Below are 16811 nucleotides of genomic sequence, written 5' to 3' on the forward strand. Positions count from 1 at the left end.
ACGGGAAAAGTAAAACCATTCTTTTTTTTATTACAAAGTTTCAAGATCATTTATAACTAAGTTTATAAAAATTAGATTAGACATCAACAAGAATCAATAAAATTAATTTGGATTGATTTAGGGACTAATTTGCTTAAGTAACGGTAGAAATTTAAATTCTGTCTTATGCATGGAGTAAATGACAGATTTTTAGATAAAATTTTGATTCACGATAAATTAATAGTTAATTTGTTGAGTTGAGATGTATTAAAAAAATTTAATAAAAATAAAACAAATAGAGTTTAATTTTAATATACTGATAATATAAAATATTTTACACATTAAAATTAAATTTTAAAAAAATAATTAATACACAAATAAAGCTTTTATTAGAATAATTTTTTGACGTCTTAAGAGCTTATTATTTATTAATAGCTAATTTAGACAAAAAAAATTAATATTAACTGATATTTTTTTGTATCGGTCTGATATGTAAACTAATATTAACTAACTTCCTTCTTTTTATACTAAAAGCATTAGTCCCATATATTTCTCTCGATAAATAAATCTTTCTATAATTATTGTTTTTATTTTTAACGGTGAGAATAAAAATGATTAAATTTTAAAACAATATCTACTTAATATACTAAAATTGGGTTTTTCCTCCGCTACTAAAGGTGACGTGTCGATCTCTCATGCCTCCGTTTTCTCTCCAAAACAAATAAAATTTTTTTCTATTCTAAATTATTTTATTGTAATTATATTATAATTAATACTAAATGAATAATATATAATTATACTAATTTAGTAACATATCTTCATTATAATTATATCAAATCAATATTTAATGCACTATTAAACTACTTATCAATTATCAATTAAAAATACTTTTAATAATTTTAATGATAATAATAATATCAATAATAGTAATAATAATAATAATAAATCTTTGTTACCCGATTCACGTATATCAAATAATTTTTCTAAATTATTTTATAAAAAATATCTTTAATATAATTATATTGTAATTAATATTTAATAAATAATATATAATTATACTAATTTAGAAACATATTTTTATTATAATTGTATCAAATCAAAATTTAATGCATTATTAAAAAATTACCTTAATAATAGGTAATTTACGTATTTATTTTTGTTTCACTAAAGTTTATATATAGTGTTTTCCTGTGGTACATGAATCTAAATTTGAGAGTTAATTCATAATTTTATATTTAGTATTTTTTTTTACTACTTCATAGAATAAGAATGTATTCTTCGTTTTTTATTGAAGTTGATCCTTTTAAGGTACAATTTATAATTTTTTATAATATTTTTCATATACTCATTCTATTATATTATTCTTTTGATAATTTTTTATTTGTTGTTACTCTAAGTTATTCTTATCGTCTAATGTTCCAGTTCGATTGTCTTTTGCCACAATCATTTACAATACATCACATCAATGAAATACCTCATCAAGTTGTCTTCACTGATTCGAGTTCCAACTACATGGATGTAAGCGTTCAAAGAAGAGGCAATAGTCTCTACTTTACCGAAGAATGGTTGGATCTACTCAACTATTATGACCAACCCAATGGAATGTGGTTAAAGTTAGATTTCTTAGGAGGAGCTCGATTTTTGATTGAGGAATTGCATCCACGGAACTTTATAGGGCAAGTTCAAGTTCCATCCCCTCCATGCTTTTTACGTCTGCCCGAAAATCTTCGAAGTGGAGCACATAATGAAATTGAATTCCCTCAGTTTCAGTTCAGTTTTGCTAAATTCGTGATAAATTCAGATATGCAATTTCAACGATTGGTAATATATTTAAATTTTCTTAGTTTAAGCTGTTCATTATTAGAATAATTTTTTAACATATTTTGATTTTTCTCAGAAATTACCAGCTTTCTTTTGCATGCATGCAATGTCATTGAGGGGAATAAGAGTTAGTTTGGTTTCTCGGTGTGGCAATTCTATACCTTGCCGCATTGCATGGATAGCGGATGATGAATCTTATCTAACAAGAGGATGGTCTGATTTTGCACGAATTCTAAATATTGAAACTTACGATGTTATTTCAGTTGGTTGTCATTACAAGAATGATTTTATACTATAGGTGACTAAGGACTAGAATATGTTCAATATTGTTTAGGTAATTTGGTTTTACTATTAGTATTTGATTAAATTATAATTATAGAATTTTAAATTATTGCCTCAATTTATATATTACGATTATTTTTTGTGGATGTGCTATTTTTAAATAATTTAATAAAATGAAGTAGTGTCAGATATTATTAAGTTTATTTTTATCCTTTATTTCTTTATTTGTATTTTCATTATATTTGACAAAAAATGAACCTACACATATATTAAATCGTTGACCTAAAGACAATTTATTTACCAATAGAAACATATTTTATTTATAATTAGAATAAAATTTATTTGCCAATAATCGGTGGATAAAATTGAAATTACACCCGTGTCATATAATTATAATTGATTAATTGGTATAAAATAAAATTATACCCGTGCCATGAGTAATAATCTAAATAATTATATCTTAACAAAATATAATTTGAAATAATTTATAAACAATTATCTTAACAAAAATAATTATTTAATAATTGATTTAAAAATCAATGCAAAAAATAATTATTAATAATAGTATTATTAACTGGGTAAATAATATAATTTCAAATTATTACTTGAAATATAAATAATATATGAAAATCTATTGAGTAAATCAATGATTTTGCACCTTAATAATTTGACAATTATTACTCAATTAACCAGTTAATTGAATTAGTAATAACAATTTTCAATTTCAAATTTTGTATATTAAGTAGTTATTAAAAACGGGGTAATAACGATTTACATGGGAAAATCATTGATAAATTCAATTAACTATATAGAAGATAATATACTAAAAGTTTTAGTATATTATTTATGGCAAGCGAAATTATTTTCTCAGATTTTCTATTAAAATTGAAATTAGTAATAGTTTAAAAAAAGGTTTATTAATAAAATTACTAATAGTCACATTTTTATACACAGGATATATGTTTTCTATATATTATTTAAAAAATATAATGAAACATGAATAATGAATGAGTATGTTATTTCTTCGACTAGCTAATTAATGCAAAATCGAGTACCCTTTTTTATTCGATTGAGATCATATTCTATTTGGTGAAAGTTTCAATCACCTTAATTAAATTCTGTCTTTGTGCCTTAACTTATATAGGTAGTAATATGTTACATATTATTTGGTATATCTAAGTAGTTATTTCCCATAGCAAAGATGTAAAAAATCATATTAAGGTTTATTGCCAAATAATTAGTAGATGAATAATAGTAGATTATATTATTTTAGAAAAGTATTTTCATTATAATTATATCAAATCAATATTTAATTATGATAAAATATGTTAATTATAATTATATCATAGAATTATAATAATTACGATATTTATGTTATATATTTTAATCATTTATGTACGTAAATAATTAGAAATCAATCAAATCAAATTATCACAGTAAATAATATGTTGTATATTATTACGAGAAATAATTCGTAGATAAAATTGAAATTACACCCGTGTCATATAATTATAATTGATTAATTGGTATAAAATGAAATTATACCCGTATCATGAGTAATAATCTAAATAATTATATCTTAACAAAATATAATTTGAAATAATTTATAAACAATTATCTTAACAAAAATAATTATTTAATAATTGATTTAAAAATCAATGCAAAAAATAATTTTTAATAATAGTATTATTAACTGGATAAATAATATAATTTCAAATTATTACTTGAAATATAAATAATATATGGAAATCAATTGAGTAAATCAATGATTTTGCACCTTAATAATTTGACAATTATTACTCAATTAACCAGTTAATTGAATTAGTAATAACAATTTCCAATTTTCAAATTTTGTATATTAAGTAATTATTAAAAATTAGGTAATAACGATTTACACAGAAAAATCATTGATAAATTCAATTAACCATAAAGAAGATAATATACTAACAGTTTTAGTATATTATTTATGGCAAGGGAAATTATTTTCTCAAATTAAATTTTATATAATTATAGTAAGTTTCTATAATTAAAGCAATACAAAACTGCTTCACTCTTTCATATACTAGGGGATTTCACTTGGAAAAGAGAATGTTCCATACTAATGGACTCGGGTGCATAACCATAACTATGGGTTCCAATGTACGAGATCTTGTAGCACTTACCAATGAGGCCCTATCGATTAGTATTATACAAAAGAAATCCATTATAGACACTAATATAATTAGATCTGCTCTTCATAGACAAACTTGGGATTTGCGATCCCAGGTAAGATCGGTTCAGGATCAATAATATTATACATATTTATATATCTTTTCTTTTATCTCTTTTTTTAAAATATTGACATATAATTAATGTAAAAAATATATAATATTAAACTGTTTTGTTATACATATATATGAATTTATATAATAACCCGTATAATTTATACGTATGGCATAATACATACGTTAAAAAAAGATTCCATAATTTTTGAAAACCACTATTTTGTTATATGAAATTGAAATTGAAATTAAATAATTTTTATTAATATAATTTTTTTTCTATTAGTATCAAGTATCTCCATTAAAAATTCATATCGTTTGTAATTAGTGTATATATATAAGTCGTAATAGTCAATTGTTTCAATTATTTTTCATCTACAAAATTCGTACCTTATTCGTATTTCTTTTTCTCTTTATTATTTTCCATACCTAATGGCTACAAGCTATGATTCTATCAACAGTATTACCTGTAGTAGATTATGTAATGAAAAGGTTTGGAAAATAAAGGCAAGGATTATAAGGTTATGGAAAGTTCCATCCAAATTTGACAAGAGTAAGACAGCTTATCTAGAAATGGTTCTCATGGATGATAAGGTAGGTTGATTATTCTACATGATTTCTTCGAGTGATGCTAGGTCCAGTTTATATATATTTACTGTTGACATTTTAACTTTATTTCGTGAGTAAACTCTTAGAGGAATCAACCACAGTGCGATTTAACAGAGTTGTAAGTGCTAATAGTCTTTTTTTTAATTTATTTTACATTGTGATAAAATCCATTGTTCAGTGAAGAATTATTTGGCAAAGATGTTTAAGAATGATCTGATAGAGGGGAAAGTTTATGTCTTCTCAAATTTTCTGATTGAGGAATCAAGCGGAATTTATCTTCCGACTACACATGTGTGTAGAATAACCTTTAAGAAAGAGTCACGTATAGTAAATACGATTGATGATCGTAACATTCCTGACAATCATTTCAATTTTCTCGATCATGCTGATATATTGAGACAAACAAATGAAAAAGCTAACTTATTTGGTGCGTAGTTAATTTGTATTATTATTATTATTATTATTATTATTATTATTATTATTATGTTGTTGTTGTTGTTGTTGTTGTTGTTGTTGTTGTTGTTGTTTCATTTATTTGTCTTTAATTTCATGCTTTTAATTCGTCTTTTTTTTTTAAATTAGATGTTATTGGACTCTTAACCGAAAAAGGAGAACTTATAAAATCATATTGAGTATTACTAGATTATTTATGGTCATATTGAGTATATATGCCTGATTTATTGAAAAAAGTAGATTAAATAACTATTTTATAGTTAATACAATTAACACTATATTAAGAAAAGAAAAACAACGCATACAAGTTATTCTTTTATTAATTAAATTATTATAATTAAAATGAAATTTAACATAACAACTTAAAATTATAATTTCAATCTTATCACGTGCATGGCACGGGTGATTAAACTTGTTCTACTTATAAATTTGACTACCGTCTCGTTATATATCCAAATTTTTTTGACAATCAAATGTAATAAAGTTAGTTTTTAAATCTAATAAAAATCAATTTTATTAATGAAAACGTATAGATACGCTCCAACTCTCAGTGTGACATGCTTCTTCTTCTTCGTATTCTTTTTTCTTTTTGCGCTCCTCCTTCTTCGCGTTCCTTTTTCTTCTTTGCATGCAGCTGTTGTTACATTTTTCTTTTCTTTTCCTCTTCATTTTTCTGATGATTTTTAGAAATATTGTTTCTCATATTAGACTTGAATAAACATATATTACAATCTTATTTAATTAAATAAATCTAAAAAATAAACTACAGACTAAAAGATCACAAAATAGCACCAAAATTACATGAATGAACATGTTTGTACTATATTACGATCTTATTTAGTTGAATGGATGTAGGTTCATATTTATTAGATTGAATTCTTGCTGAAAAAAAAAAAAAACCGAAATTTCTTACTTTTGACACCAAATTTTTTTAATTTTAACACCATAATGTTACTATAAAAATTTAAAAATGTCTTCTTAATGTCTTCTTATACTTCGTATACTTCAATAAAAATTTCTTTTTTTTCTTCTACTTTTGAATTGTTATTTACAAGACTCGAATTTAAAACCTTAACTAAGACCTAATTGGCAAACACTCAAATTCGTAGCTGAAATTGTCTTTATGTCTCTATCTCTTCTTCGAATCTGTTACCCACTTTGGGATTCGTGGCTCATTTAACTTTGGAAAAGTATAAATAGACAATGAGAATATTAAATAAGGTGAACAATTAAGATATAGAAATTAGGATATTTAATTCAATAAGTATGCACATGATTATGTTCATTATTTTTAATTGGATGGTTATTTCTTTTTATTCGATTTATTTATGCATAGTTAATAATAACTAGATGTTCAATTTATTAGGTGTGAAAATGATTATCCTAACGTTAAAGTTTAGGAGATAATTTAAGGATGAAACAATTTTTTGGTAATTGCAAAACACGAAAAAAGTAAAACAATTTTTTTTATTACAAAGTTTCAAGATCATTTATAACTAAGTTTATAAAAATTAGATTAGATATCAATAAGAATCAATAAAATTAATTTGAGTTGATTTAGGGACTAATTTGCTTAAGTAACGGTAGGAATTTGAATTCTTTCTTATGCATGCAGTAAACGACAGATTTTTAGATATAATTTTGATTCGCGATAAATTAATCGTTAACTTGCTGAGTTAAGATGGGTTAAAAAAATTCAATAATAAAAAATAGAGTTAAATTTTGATGCACTAATAATATAAAATATTTTATATTATCGTATAATTATATTATTTTTTTGAATGACTATTTACGCTGTTAATATAAAAGATAATTATTTTTATTAATGTAGTGTTACATAATTAGATGTATGTGTATTTTACACATCAAAATTAAATTCTAAAAAAATAATTGATACACAAATAAAGCTTTTATTAGAATAATTTTTTAACATCTTTAAGAGTTTATTATTTATTGATAGCCAATTTAGACAAAAAATTAATATTAACTAATATATATTTTTTTTGTATTGGTATGATATTTGAACTAATATTAACTAACTTCATTCTTTTTATATTTCTCTCGACAAATAGATCTTTCTATAATTATTATTTTTATTTTTAATGGTGAGAATAAAAATGATTAAATTTTAAAATAATATTCTATTTATAAATTTGGCTACCGTCTCGTTATACATCCAAATTTTTTTGACAATCAAGTGTAACCAAGTTAGTTTTTAAACCTAATAAAAGCCAGTTTCATTAATGAGAATGTATAGACACGCTCCAACTTTCAGAGTGACATCGCGCGCTTCTTCTTTTTTATATTCTTTTTTCTTTTTGCGCTCCTTCTTCTTCGCGTTCCTTTTTCTTCTTTTTTCTTCTTTGCATGCAGTTGCTACATTTTTTTTCTTTTTCTCTTCATTTTTCTGGTGATTTTTAGAAGTATTACTTCTTATGTTAGACTTGAATAAACATGTATTACAATCTTATTTAATTAAATAAATCTAAAAAGTAAACTGCACACTAAAAGATCACAAAATAGCACCAAAATTACATGAATGAATATGTTTGTACTATATTATGATCTTATTTAGTTGAATAGATGTAGGTTCACATTTATTGGATTGAATTCTTGCTAAAAAAAATTTCTTTACTTTTGACACCGAAATTTTTTAATTTTAACACCATAATGTTACTATAAAAATTCAAAAACTTCTTAATTTTGACATCAAAATTTTACCACAAACACAGAAATATCTTCTTAATGTTTTTTTATACTTCTTATACTTCAATGAAAGTTTCTTTTTTTCTTCTACTTACTAAAAAGATAATGAAAAGGAATATTCTAATTAGATGTTCTAATATTGCTAAGTAATCATAATGATTAAGATAACAAAAAATAAGGAGAAGATGAGGAGGAAGAGTTTTGAATTGTTATTTTTATGTTTTTTAAGAGTATTGCTTCTTATATTAGACTTGAATGAACATGTACAATCTTATTTAATTGAATGAATGTAAAAAATAAATTGTATACTAAAAAATCACAAGATAATACCAAAATTACTTGAATAAACATGTTTGTACTATATTAAAATTTTATTTAGTCGAATGAATGTAGATTCACACTTATTAGATTGAATTCTCATCAGAAACAAAAAAAAAAAACACCAAAATTTTTTAATTTTAACACTAAAATATTGCTACAAAAACCAGAAATCTCTTCTTTAAAATTGCATTTTCTTATTCCTTTTTTTTTTGCTCTTACTTCTTTTAAGAGCATTATTTTTCAATTAGACTTGAATGCACATTTATTGGATTAAAATCTTACATATGTAAAAATTTAAATATAACAATGCTGAAGATAATATAAAAAAAGAAAAAGAAAAGAGGAGAATAAATTCAAATGAGAAAAAAAGGAAGAAGAGATGGTAATGGTGATGATAACAATAATAACAAGAGAAAGATGAAGAAAAAGGAGGAAAATATCATAATAAAAAAAGGCAGTAGCAACAGCAATATACAAGAAAAAAAAGAAACAACAGAGACACAAAAAAGAACGTGTACGTGTATATAAATAACTTGGTTGCTAATATAACTTATGCGGAACATTATTGATTTGGCTATTGGATCTCATCTCCATAAATTTGTTACTAGAGAATAAATGTAACACCCTAACTTTTAGCACGTCATGATCGTACCACAAGTAAGGCGTTACGGACCTGATTTCCTATATTATCTATTTAATACTGAGCCTTTACGTCGATATCGCGTTTCAGTTTATAAGAAAATACCAGAAAATTATTTGTAGTAATTAAAATCACACAATTATTAATAATAATAAATGCTATACAAATGAATCCAATATAAAACTCAAATACAATACCTATCCCTCTGGATAAAATAAAAACCCTGAAGCAACAAGGACGAGGGAACTCTATAAAAACAACAGGAATCACAAGTAAATTTACTAATCGTCTGCAGCTTCTTATTGAATCTCCGAACCTGTGTCACTGAAAGGGTGGAAGATTTTGGGGTGAGAACAAACCACACGTTCTCAGTAGGGAATGAGAATGCCGTAAAAGTAATGAATTTAATGCAAATAATTAACTTACTTAGTAAAACTATTTTGTTAACCCTTTGAAAATACTTTTACTGCTACTTTAGATAAATAATTACTTTTCTTTAAATTTTTAAACTCAAAACAAATTTTAAATATAAAACTAGTCACATTTTCTGTCTCTCAGCCACATAGTTAATCATCAGTCAAATGTCAACTCGTAATCACTTTAATACACTCACAAACAAATAGTACAAGCAAGAGATTCAATTCAATGTACAAGCAAGTCACAACAAGACAAACAATACAATCACAAAGTAATAAAACAAGTAAGCCCAATCAAATGCAAATGTATGTGCAAACAACATGATACATGTCTATCCCTAACGCAGGCCATGAGCTCATGTGTCGGTTGCCTACTCGCTCCCGACATTACCCGGGCACGAGTCCCAGATATGGTTTTCCAGATGCATCAGTGTGCTTATAAGTCGTACGGCCAGGCCGCATCAGTGTGACTTTAAGTCGTACGGCTAGGCCGCATCAGTGTGACTTTCCAAATCAATAAGCGTACATCTGGAAAACAGTTCTCAATGTGTGGGCGTCCCCACTTTACATTTGGCACTAAGGCCCAAACAATGTCACATCTGCTCTCCTGTGGCAGACACTTCATTAATTAATATATTCTTTAAATCCTTGTTCTCTGCTCTCCTGTGGCAGAGATTCCTTTTCTTAATAAACCGAGCTCAAATCTTTACTTAAAACAAAATCTCTCCTTAAAATATTGGGTTTAAAACATTATGTTTTTCTTAATAAATCTAGTTTTAAAAATAGAATACACCTTTTTCTCAATTAAATAAATCTCAAATAATTTAATTTTCCAAAACCAAATCTTTTTAAAATAATTTTTCAAATAAAACCTCAGATTTTTATAAAATTTCGGCAGCACTTTCCCTAAAACTCGGGGTTAGCCACCCTTTTTCGGGTCCCAACTGAACCATTTTCAACCTCTTTTCAATCAAGAAATCAAATACATATTCATCAAAATTCAGTCACAAACACAACTCAAACTCATCATTTAGTCATTTCAAACAATCATAAATTATTTACAAATACCCACTAGACTTCCATGGCATTCATAGTTTAAAAACAGTTAATTTCAAAACAAAATCCCCTACCTCCGTATGAAATCAAAATCAACAAAAGTTTCGGAAGAGCTTTTTGACCGAGCTGATGAAAAAGAAAACGTCAGAAATCATTTGTGCCTTCTAGAACTCCAGTTGGTTGAATTCAAAGGGAAGAGGAGCTACGTCACCGTCAGCTTCCACCAAACAAAAATGACGCCAATACGTAAAGGAGGAAGATACAAACACTTTTACCAAATTAAATTTTTTATTGGAGTTACAAATCGCAAGAAATCGAAGTCAGAAATTCAGGTTCCATGGTTTCTCAATCTCTTTCTCTCACGGCCTTTCTTTCATTTTCTTATGGTTTCGGTTATGAATGAGAAGAAATGAAGAAGATTAAGGATAATAGTGATTTGTGGTGGTTAAGGTTGCGTTAGGTGTCAAGGTTGGATATATACATATTGCATTAAAGCCACGTTTCATGATTAAGGGAATGGTTATATGTATTAAAGGGTTACAAGCCACGTTCCCCCTATAATGATGATAATGAATTATTATAAGTGAATAGATATATATATATATATATATATAACAAATCTTTATTTGTTTCTTATATAGATATATAATAAATATATATAGTGGCTTATATGTATAATAATATCCTTCGGCCATTTTTTTTTCTTTTTGAACAATAATAATAATATTAATAATAGTAATAATAATATTTATAAAAATTAATTTAGACCGTAACTATCAATATAGTATTAATATAGTTTCTGATAGATAATTTAAAATAATAGAATAAGTCATAATTAAATTAAATTTTATTTTTAAATTCAAAGTATAAAATTTAATTTTAAAAACTCGGATTGTTATAATAAACAAGAACAATCGTATTATGAGTCCACTTTTGGTGTTAAACGCCAAAAAAAAAAGTGAAGAAAGAGGAAAAAGAACCACAAATGGTATGCAAATTGAACACAAAAATAATTTTTTTTCTTTTACAAATGTGGAATGCAAATTTTGATGTCAGCTCAGTTGTTCCAGTAACAGTAACATACACAATGAGAGCAATATTCTGCAATCTCAGATAGATGCCAAAACACAAAATAAATAATGTTACAATAGTATAAACTGACTAGCAATATTTACAAATCTAGGTATATTACATTCTTTTTCTATTTGCATGAGTTATTGTAACATAATGAGAGCCAGCAGATGATGATAATGCACATATTATCATCTTAATTGCACAAGCACAAGCACATCCTCACCCCTCTTCAGCATCCATGTCCCTCTTGCTTTATACATAAGATCTGAAGAAAAGCATTAATAAGAACAAATACTTCAAAAGTGAAGCACACAGGCTAAACAGCAAAGGGTATTAGAAATTTTAGAAGTATCATAATGCCTGTGAAAATAGTGACAAAAGATGGGAAGGTGATTTTTCTTAAGAATTTCCACCAATGGGGCATTCATTGCATTGGAATGCATGTATTTTCCAAATCAATAGAAGCATAAGAAAAACTGTACCTGTACAATTGGAGATTGAGAACTGGTGCTGAACAGAAAAAAATTGTTGAGATTCTAGTTTCACATGAGAAAAATCAATTGATTCAAATGGACTACCAGTATAATCTGGTATTCATCATGCCAACAGACAAATCAAATGAGATCAACCAGCAAATGAGAGGGTTTATCCCCAACTTGCATAGCCCATATCAACCCTAGAAGAAGGTCCTACTCCCCTTAAAACTCTTGCAAAATAATTTAGCAATATGTACCAGGTGATTTCATTGGGCACGAACCCGTTATCCACACCTTTATACATCATCAAACATGCTTCATTAAACAATCCCTCGTAGCAGTATCTACTGACAAGTGTGTTATACGTGATAGCATCGGGACGCATTCCTTCGGCTTGTAACCTGTTAAAAAGGTTCAAAGCTTCCTGAAGATGACCCATCTTACAAAGACCATTGATCAGACAGTTATAAGTGACTATATCAGGAATCAAACCACGATGAATCATATCCCGAAGAAATTGAAGAGCATCGTTTACCTTTCCGATTCTACAAAAGGCATTGATCAGAATATTGCAACAGTTGGTATCAGGAAATATCCCTTTCCCAAGCATTTCTTCAAAAAATGCCAATCCTTTTTCTACTTCCCCGGCCATACATAGAGCTTTAATAAGTGTCGTATATGTAATATTGTCGAGAGGGCACCCTCGAAATATCATCTCATCAACAAGCTTAAATGCTTGTTGAATTGCGCCTCTCCTAATAAATGCATGAATCAATGTGTTGTATGTCACAGTGTTGGCAATAACACCCTCCATGAACATGTCACGATACAAGCGCAGAGCCTCTTCCATCTTGTCATCGTTGCACATTCCAAATATTAAAGAATTAAATGTATAAATGTCAGGTTTACATCCTTTGCTTGACATCTCACCAAACAATTGTAGAGCTTCTTCAGTCCTCCCATCTTTACACACAGCACTTATCAGGCAATTGTATCCCACTGTGTTTAAACTGAGACCTTTAGCCCACATGGCATTCACGACTTCCACAGCTTCATCTAATCGACCTTGCTTGCAGAAACCATTTATCAATATAGTGTATGTGACCACGCAGGGCTCAAAACCTTTTGTTACCATCTCATGTAAGAATTCAAGAGCCGAGACCAGCCGCCCCTTCTTGCAAAACCCATCAATCATTATATTAAACGTGAAGCCATCGGGTTTGTAGCCTGAAATTACCATGTTATTGTACAAAAGATCCTTTGCTTCGTCAAACCGTCCCCTAGCAACATAGCCATTTATTAATGTATTATAGTGAACAGCATTCAGGTTAGGAATTTTATTCAACAAGGCCCTTGCTTCATCAACGTGTCCCGTCCTGCACAATCCATTAATCAAAAAACCATAAGTCAGTTCATCTGCACTGAAACCGCGAAGCAGCATTCGATCAAGCAACTTTGCTGCCTCATGAATCCTGCTGGCCCGGCAGAGGCCATAAATAACATCATTGAAAGTCTGCACATCAGGTTCGCAACCCATCAGAAACATTTCCTCCAAGAGCTTCATCGCCTCGTTCACTCTATTATTCTGCGAAAGAGTATGAATTAGAGTCTGGTAGATGATCGAATTCGGAACACAACCATGCTTCATCATGTCCTTTAGAAGTGAGCAAGCTGAATCAACCTCATTAATCATACACAATGCCTTCATCACCACCCCAAATGTAGAAACAGTTGGTGAAACACCCCTATTCAGCATGTCATAAAACACATTCGGCGCTACCTTAGGACAATTCCCGGCAACCAGAATCTCCAGCACAACATTGTAGGACTTAAAACTAGGTTCACAATCATAAACACCCCACATATCCAACAAAAGTCGAGTCGCCTGGCCCGGCAACCCAGCTTTCCCATAATACCTCATGATCATGATAAAGATTGATTCCTTAAACACAATACCCTCATCCTTCATTTGCTTCAACAACAAATCTATAGTTTTGAAGTCCCCATTAGAACCAAGTTTATCAATCAAAATGCAGTACACATCAAAGGAGTGGGAATAACCATTTTGTGAACCAGCTTTTTCAAACAACTCCATTGTAGTTGGAATGTCAAGTGGAAGCAAAAGCAATTTGCAAAGCTGGGAAGGGCTAATTGGGGAAAGTGAACTACGAAGTTGTTTGAGGCCAAACGGTTTGAGTAACCTCTCCCATTCATTGTCACTACTCTCTTCTTCTGCACTATCCCAAAATTGATCCTTTTTTGCTCCAAGTGTAGTGGTGGTGGTGGTGCAGAGTGGGAAAGATGCGATTTTGACGGAAAACAATATTGTTCTATGCACATGGATTGTTGAAGATTTGAATGATTTCAACATGAAGATTAAAGATTGAAGGAAAAAATGGAAGAAAGAAACTGACCCAGTGAAAGGAATAGAGTGTTTCGTCGACGGTTCTAGAAGCTTCTCGTCGGAGCTATGGCTGTGCCTTCTACAGACACTGCATACTTCTTTTCGTGAAACTGCGACTGTGACTGCATTGAGTTCTTTTTTTCCCCTCTATTTACAAGACTCGAATTTAAAACCTTAACTAAGACCTAATTGGCAAACACTCAAATTCGTAGCTGAAATTGTCCTTGCGTCTCTATCTCATCTCCAATCTGTTACTCAATTTGGGATTCGTGACTCATTTTTTTTTTTTTCCAAAGATAAATATTATTTTATTAATATAAAATAAAAGTGTTTTTGAAATACAAAAGAATTGGGTATTTCCATTTATCATCAGCTGTGACTGAAAGACTAAGAGCTTAAAGAAGAGTAAAGTAAGAGTAAAGAAAAAGTAGCATCTATCAGGTATGGTTCACGAGTTCACGCACTAAATTGCTAGCTTCTTTCATTATCTCTGGTGCTGGGCTTATTACCTTCTCAAAAACACACCGATTCCTCGCTTTCCAAGTGCTCCAACACAGCGCCGCTATGAGCAGGGTCTTTTGTCTACCGTCGAATTGAGCCGCTGCCCAGGATAAGACTCGTTGCCACCAATTGAAAAAAGTTTCTTCTTCTCTCATCCATAGGTCAGGGGTTATTAAGCTTAGGCTCCATATTATTGAAGACAAGGGGCATTGGAACAAAGCATGAGAAATTGATTCAGTCTTCAACATGCATCTTGGACAAGTGGCAAGAGTGGATGCGAACCGGCTATGAACTTGTTGCAACACCGGAAGCTTTTCATGAAGACTTTTCCATAGAAAAATCTTAATTTTATGTGGTAATTTCAACTCCCAAATGCTATTCCAGTTGTGTATGTTCTGGGACCTCAATGAAGTAGGAGAATGAAAGAATCCATAAGCAATTTTGTATCCTGAACAAGTAATGAAAATATTAAATAAGGTAAATATTGGAGATGTAAGATGTTTATTTCAATACATACTCAGATGATTATGTTCATTATTTTTAATTGGATAGTTATTTTTTTTATTCGATTTATTCATGCACAATTAACAATAACTGGATGTTCAATTTATTAAGTGCGCAGATAATTATCCTAATATTAAAGTTTAAGAAATAATTTAAGGATGAAGTATTTTTTTACTTTATTAGACTGTTTTACTTTTTTATTATGTTTTTATCACCGTTAACCGCTTGATAAAATAGAATGATTAAAGTAAAAAGTTTTCATTATCATCTCAGATAATAGTTAAAAAGTTTAATGCAATAACTATCTGTATCTTAACATGGCGCTAAGGACTGAGAATGAAAGACTAAGATTGTGAAACAGAAATTGATATTGTATTTAGTATAAAATGTATTGGACTGAGTTATGATTTAATATTATGTGTAATTTAAAATAAATATGAAGATTAGAGGATAAATTTAGAATTTGAAAAATTAAATTAAGATATTTTTGAGAATAAATATTATTAAAGTTTCAGTTCCCTTATGTGCTCACTTTTTGGAAATACTGAAGAGACTACAACTTTAAAAACAGAGACTAAAATTTTAATTTCATTCTTTAGCTACCAAATATAATACTAAGTCACAGTCTCCTAATCTTAATTTTAGTCCTGCAACAAAAACAATATCAGAGACCAATATAGATAAAAAAAATACTAAATTAAGAGACCAAATTAAATAAATCGAAATTTTAGAGATCAAATTAATATGCGAAAATAATTTGGAATCAATATAAAATTAACTCAAATGATAAACCAATTAGTCACCAAAAAAAAATGATAAACCAATTATTACCTTATAACACGATATTTACACACTAAATTAAGAATTAACTATTATATATATATATATATATATATATATATATATATATATATATTCTCATGTGATATTTTATATATTTTTTATTTATATTTTATATTCTAAAATATATTTTATACAAATAATTAATTTTATGATTTTTTTTATATACACATAATATAATTAATAAATAAACGCGTAAAATTTTACAAATCAAATTAAGAATTTAATCTTGATATATTATGTAAACCAATTTTACTTATGTATCTAATCATGTAATATCGTATCCAAAAATAATTATTTTTAACATAACCTACATGAATAGTCACGGATGTAATTGAACAACAAATTGAGAATATATGAAAATTCATTCAAATTAATTTTACCCTTCCAAATGAATTCGATCTAGAGGTTCTTTTCTTCATGCACTCCTGTATAACTTATCAAGATTTTCTTCTTAATCATGTAAGA

At 28.0% G+C, this 16811-nt stretch overlaps 1 protein-coding gene across 3 annotated transcripts; it reads right to left on the bottom strand.

Annotated features, from left to right (window-relative positions):
* Window positions 1–11541: 11541 nt before the first annotated feature.
* LOC107608816 (Pentatricopeptide repeat (PPR) superfamily protein) lies at window positions 11542–14635 on the bottom strand. Of its 3 annotated transcripts, XM_088493502.1 has the most exons (3): window positions 12630–14635; window positions 12101–12518; window positions 11542–11883 (listed from the first exon to the last, which is right to left on the bottom strand). In XM_088493502.1, the coding sequence occupies exons 1-2, from the start codon at window positions 14463–14465 to the stop codon at window positions 12264–12266; spliced, it is 2091 nt and encodes a 696-aa protein (XP_088349628.1). In that variant the 5' UTR covers window positions 14466–14635; the 3' UTR covers window positions 11542–11883; window positions 12101–12263. The 3 variants fall into 3 exon arrangements, with proteins under 3 accessions (XP_088349628.1, XP_016166037.1, XP_088349629.1); XM_016310551.3 differs by having other exon boundaries at window positions 12101–14635; XM_088493503.1 differs by having other exon boundaries at window positions 11636–12495.
* Window positions 14636–16811: the final 2176 nt, after the last annotated feature.

Source organism: Arachis ipaensis, chromosome B7, assembly GCF_059453495.1.
Source record: "Arachis ipaensis isolate K30076 ecotype BB chromosome B7, ASM5945349v1, whole genome shotgun sequence".
Lineage (NCBI taxonomy): Eukaryota > Viridiplantae > Streptophyta > Magnoliopsida > Fabales > Fabaceae > Arachis > Arachis ipaensis.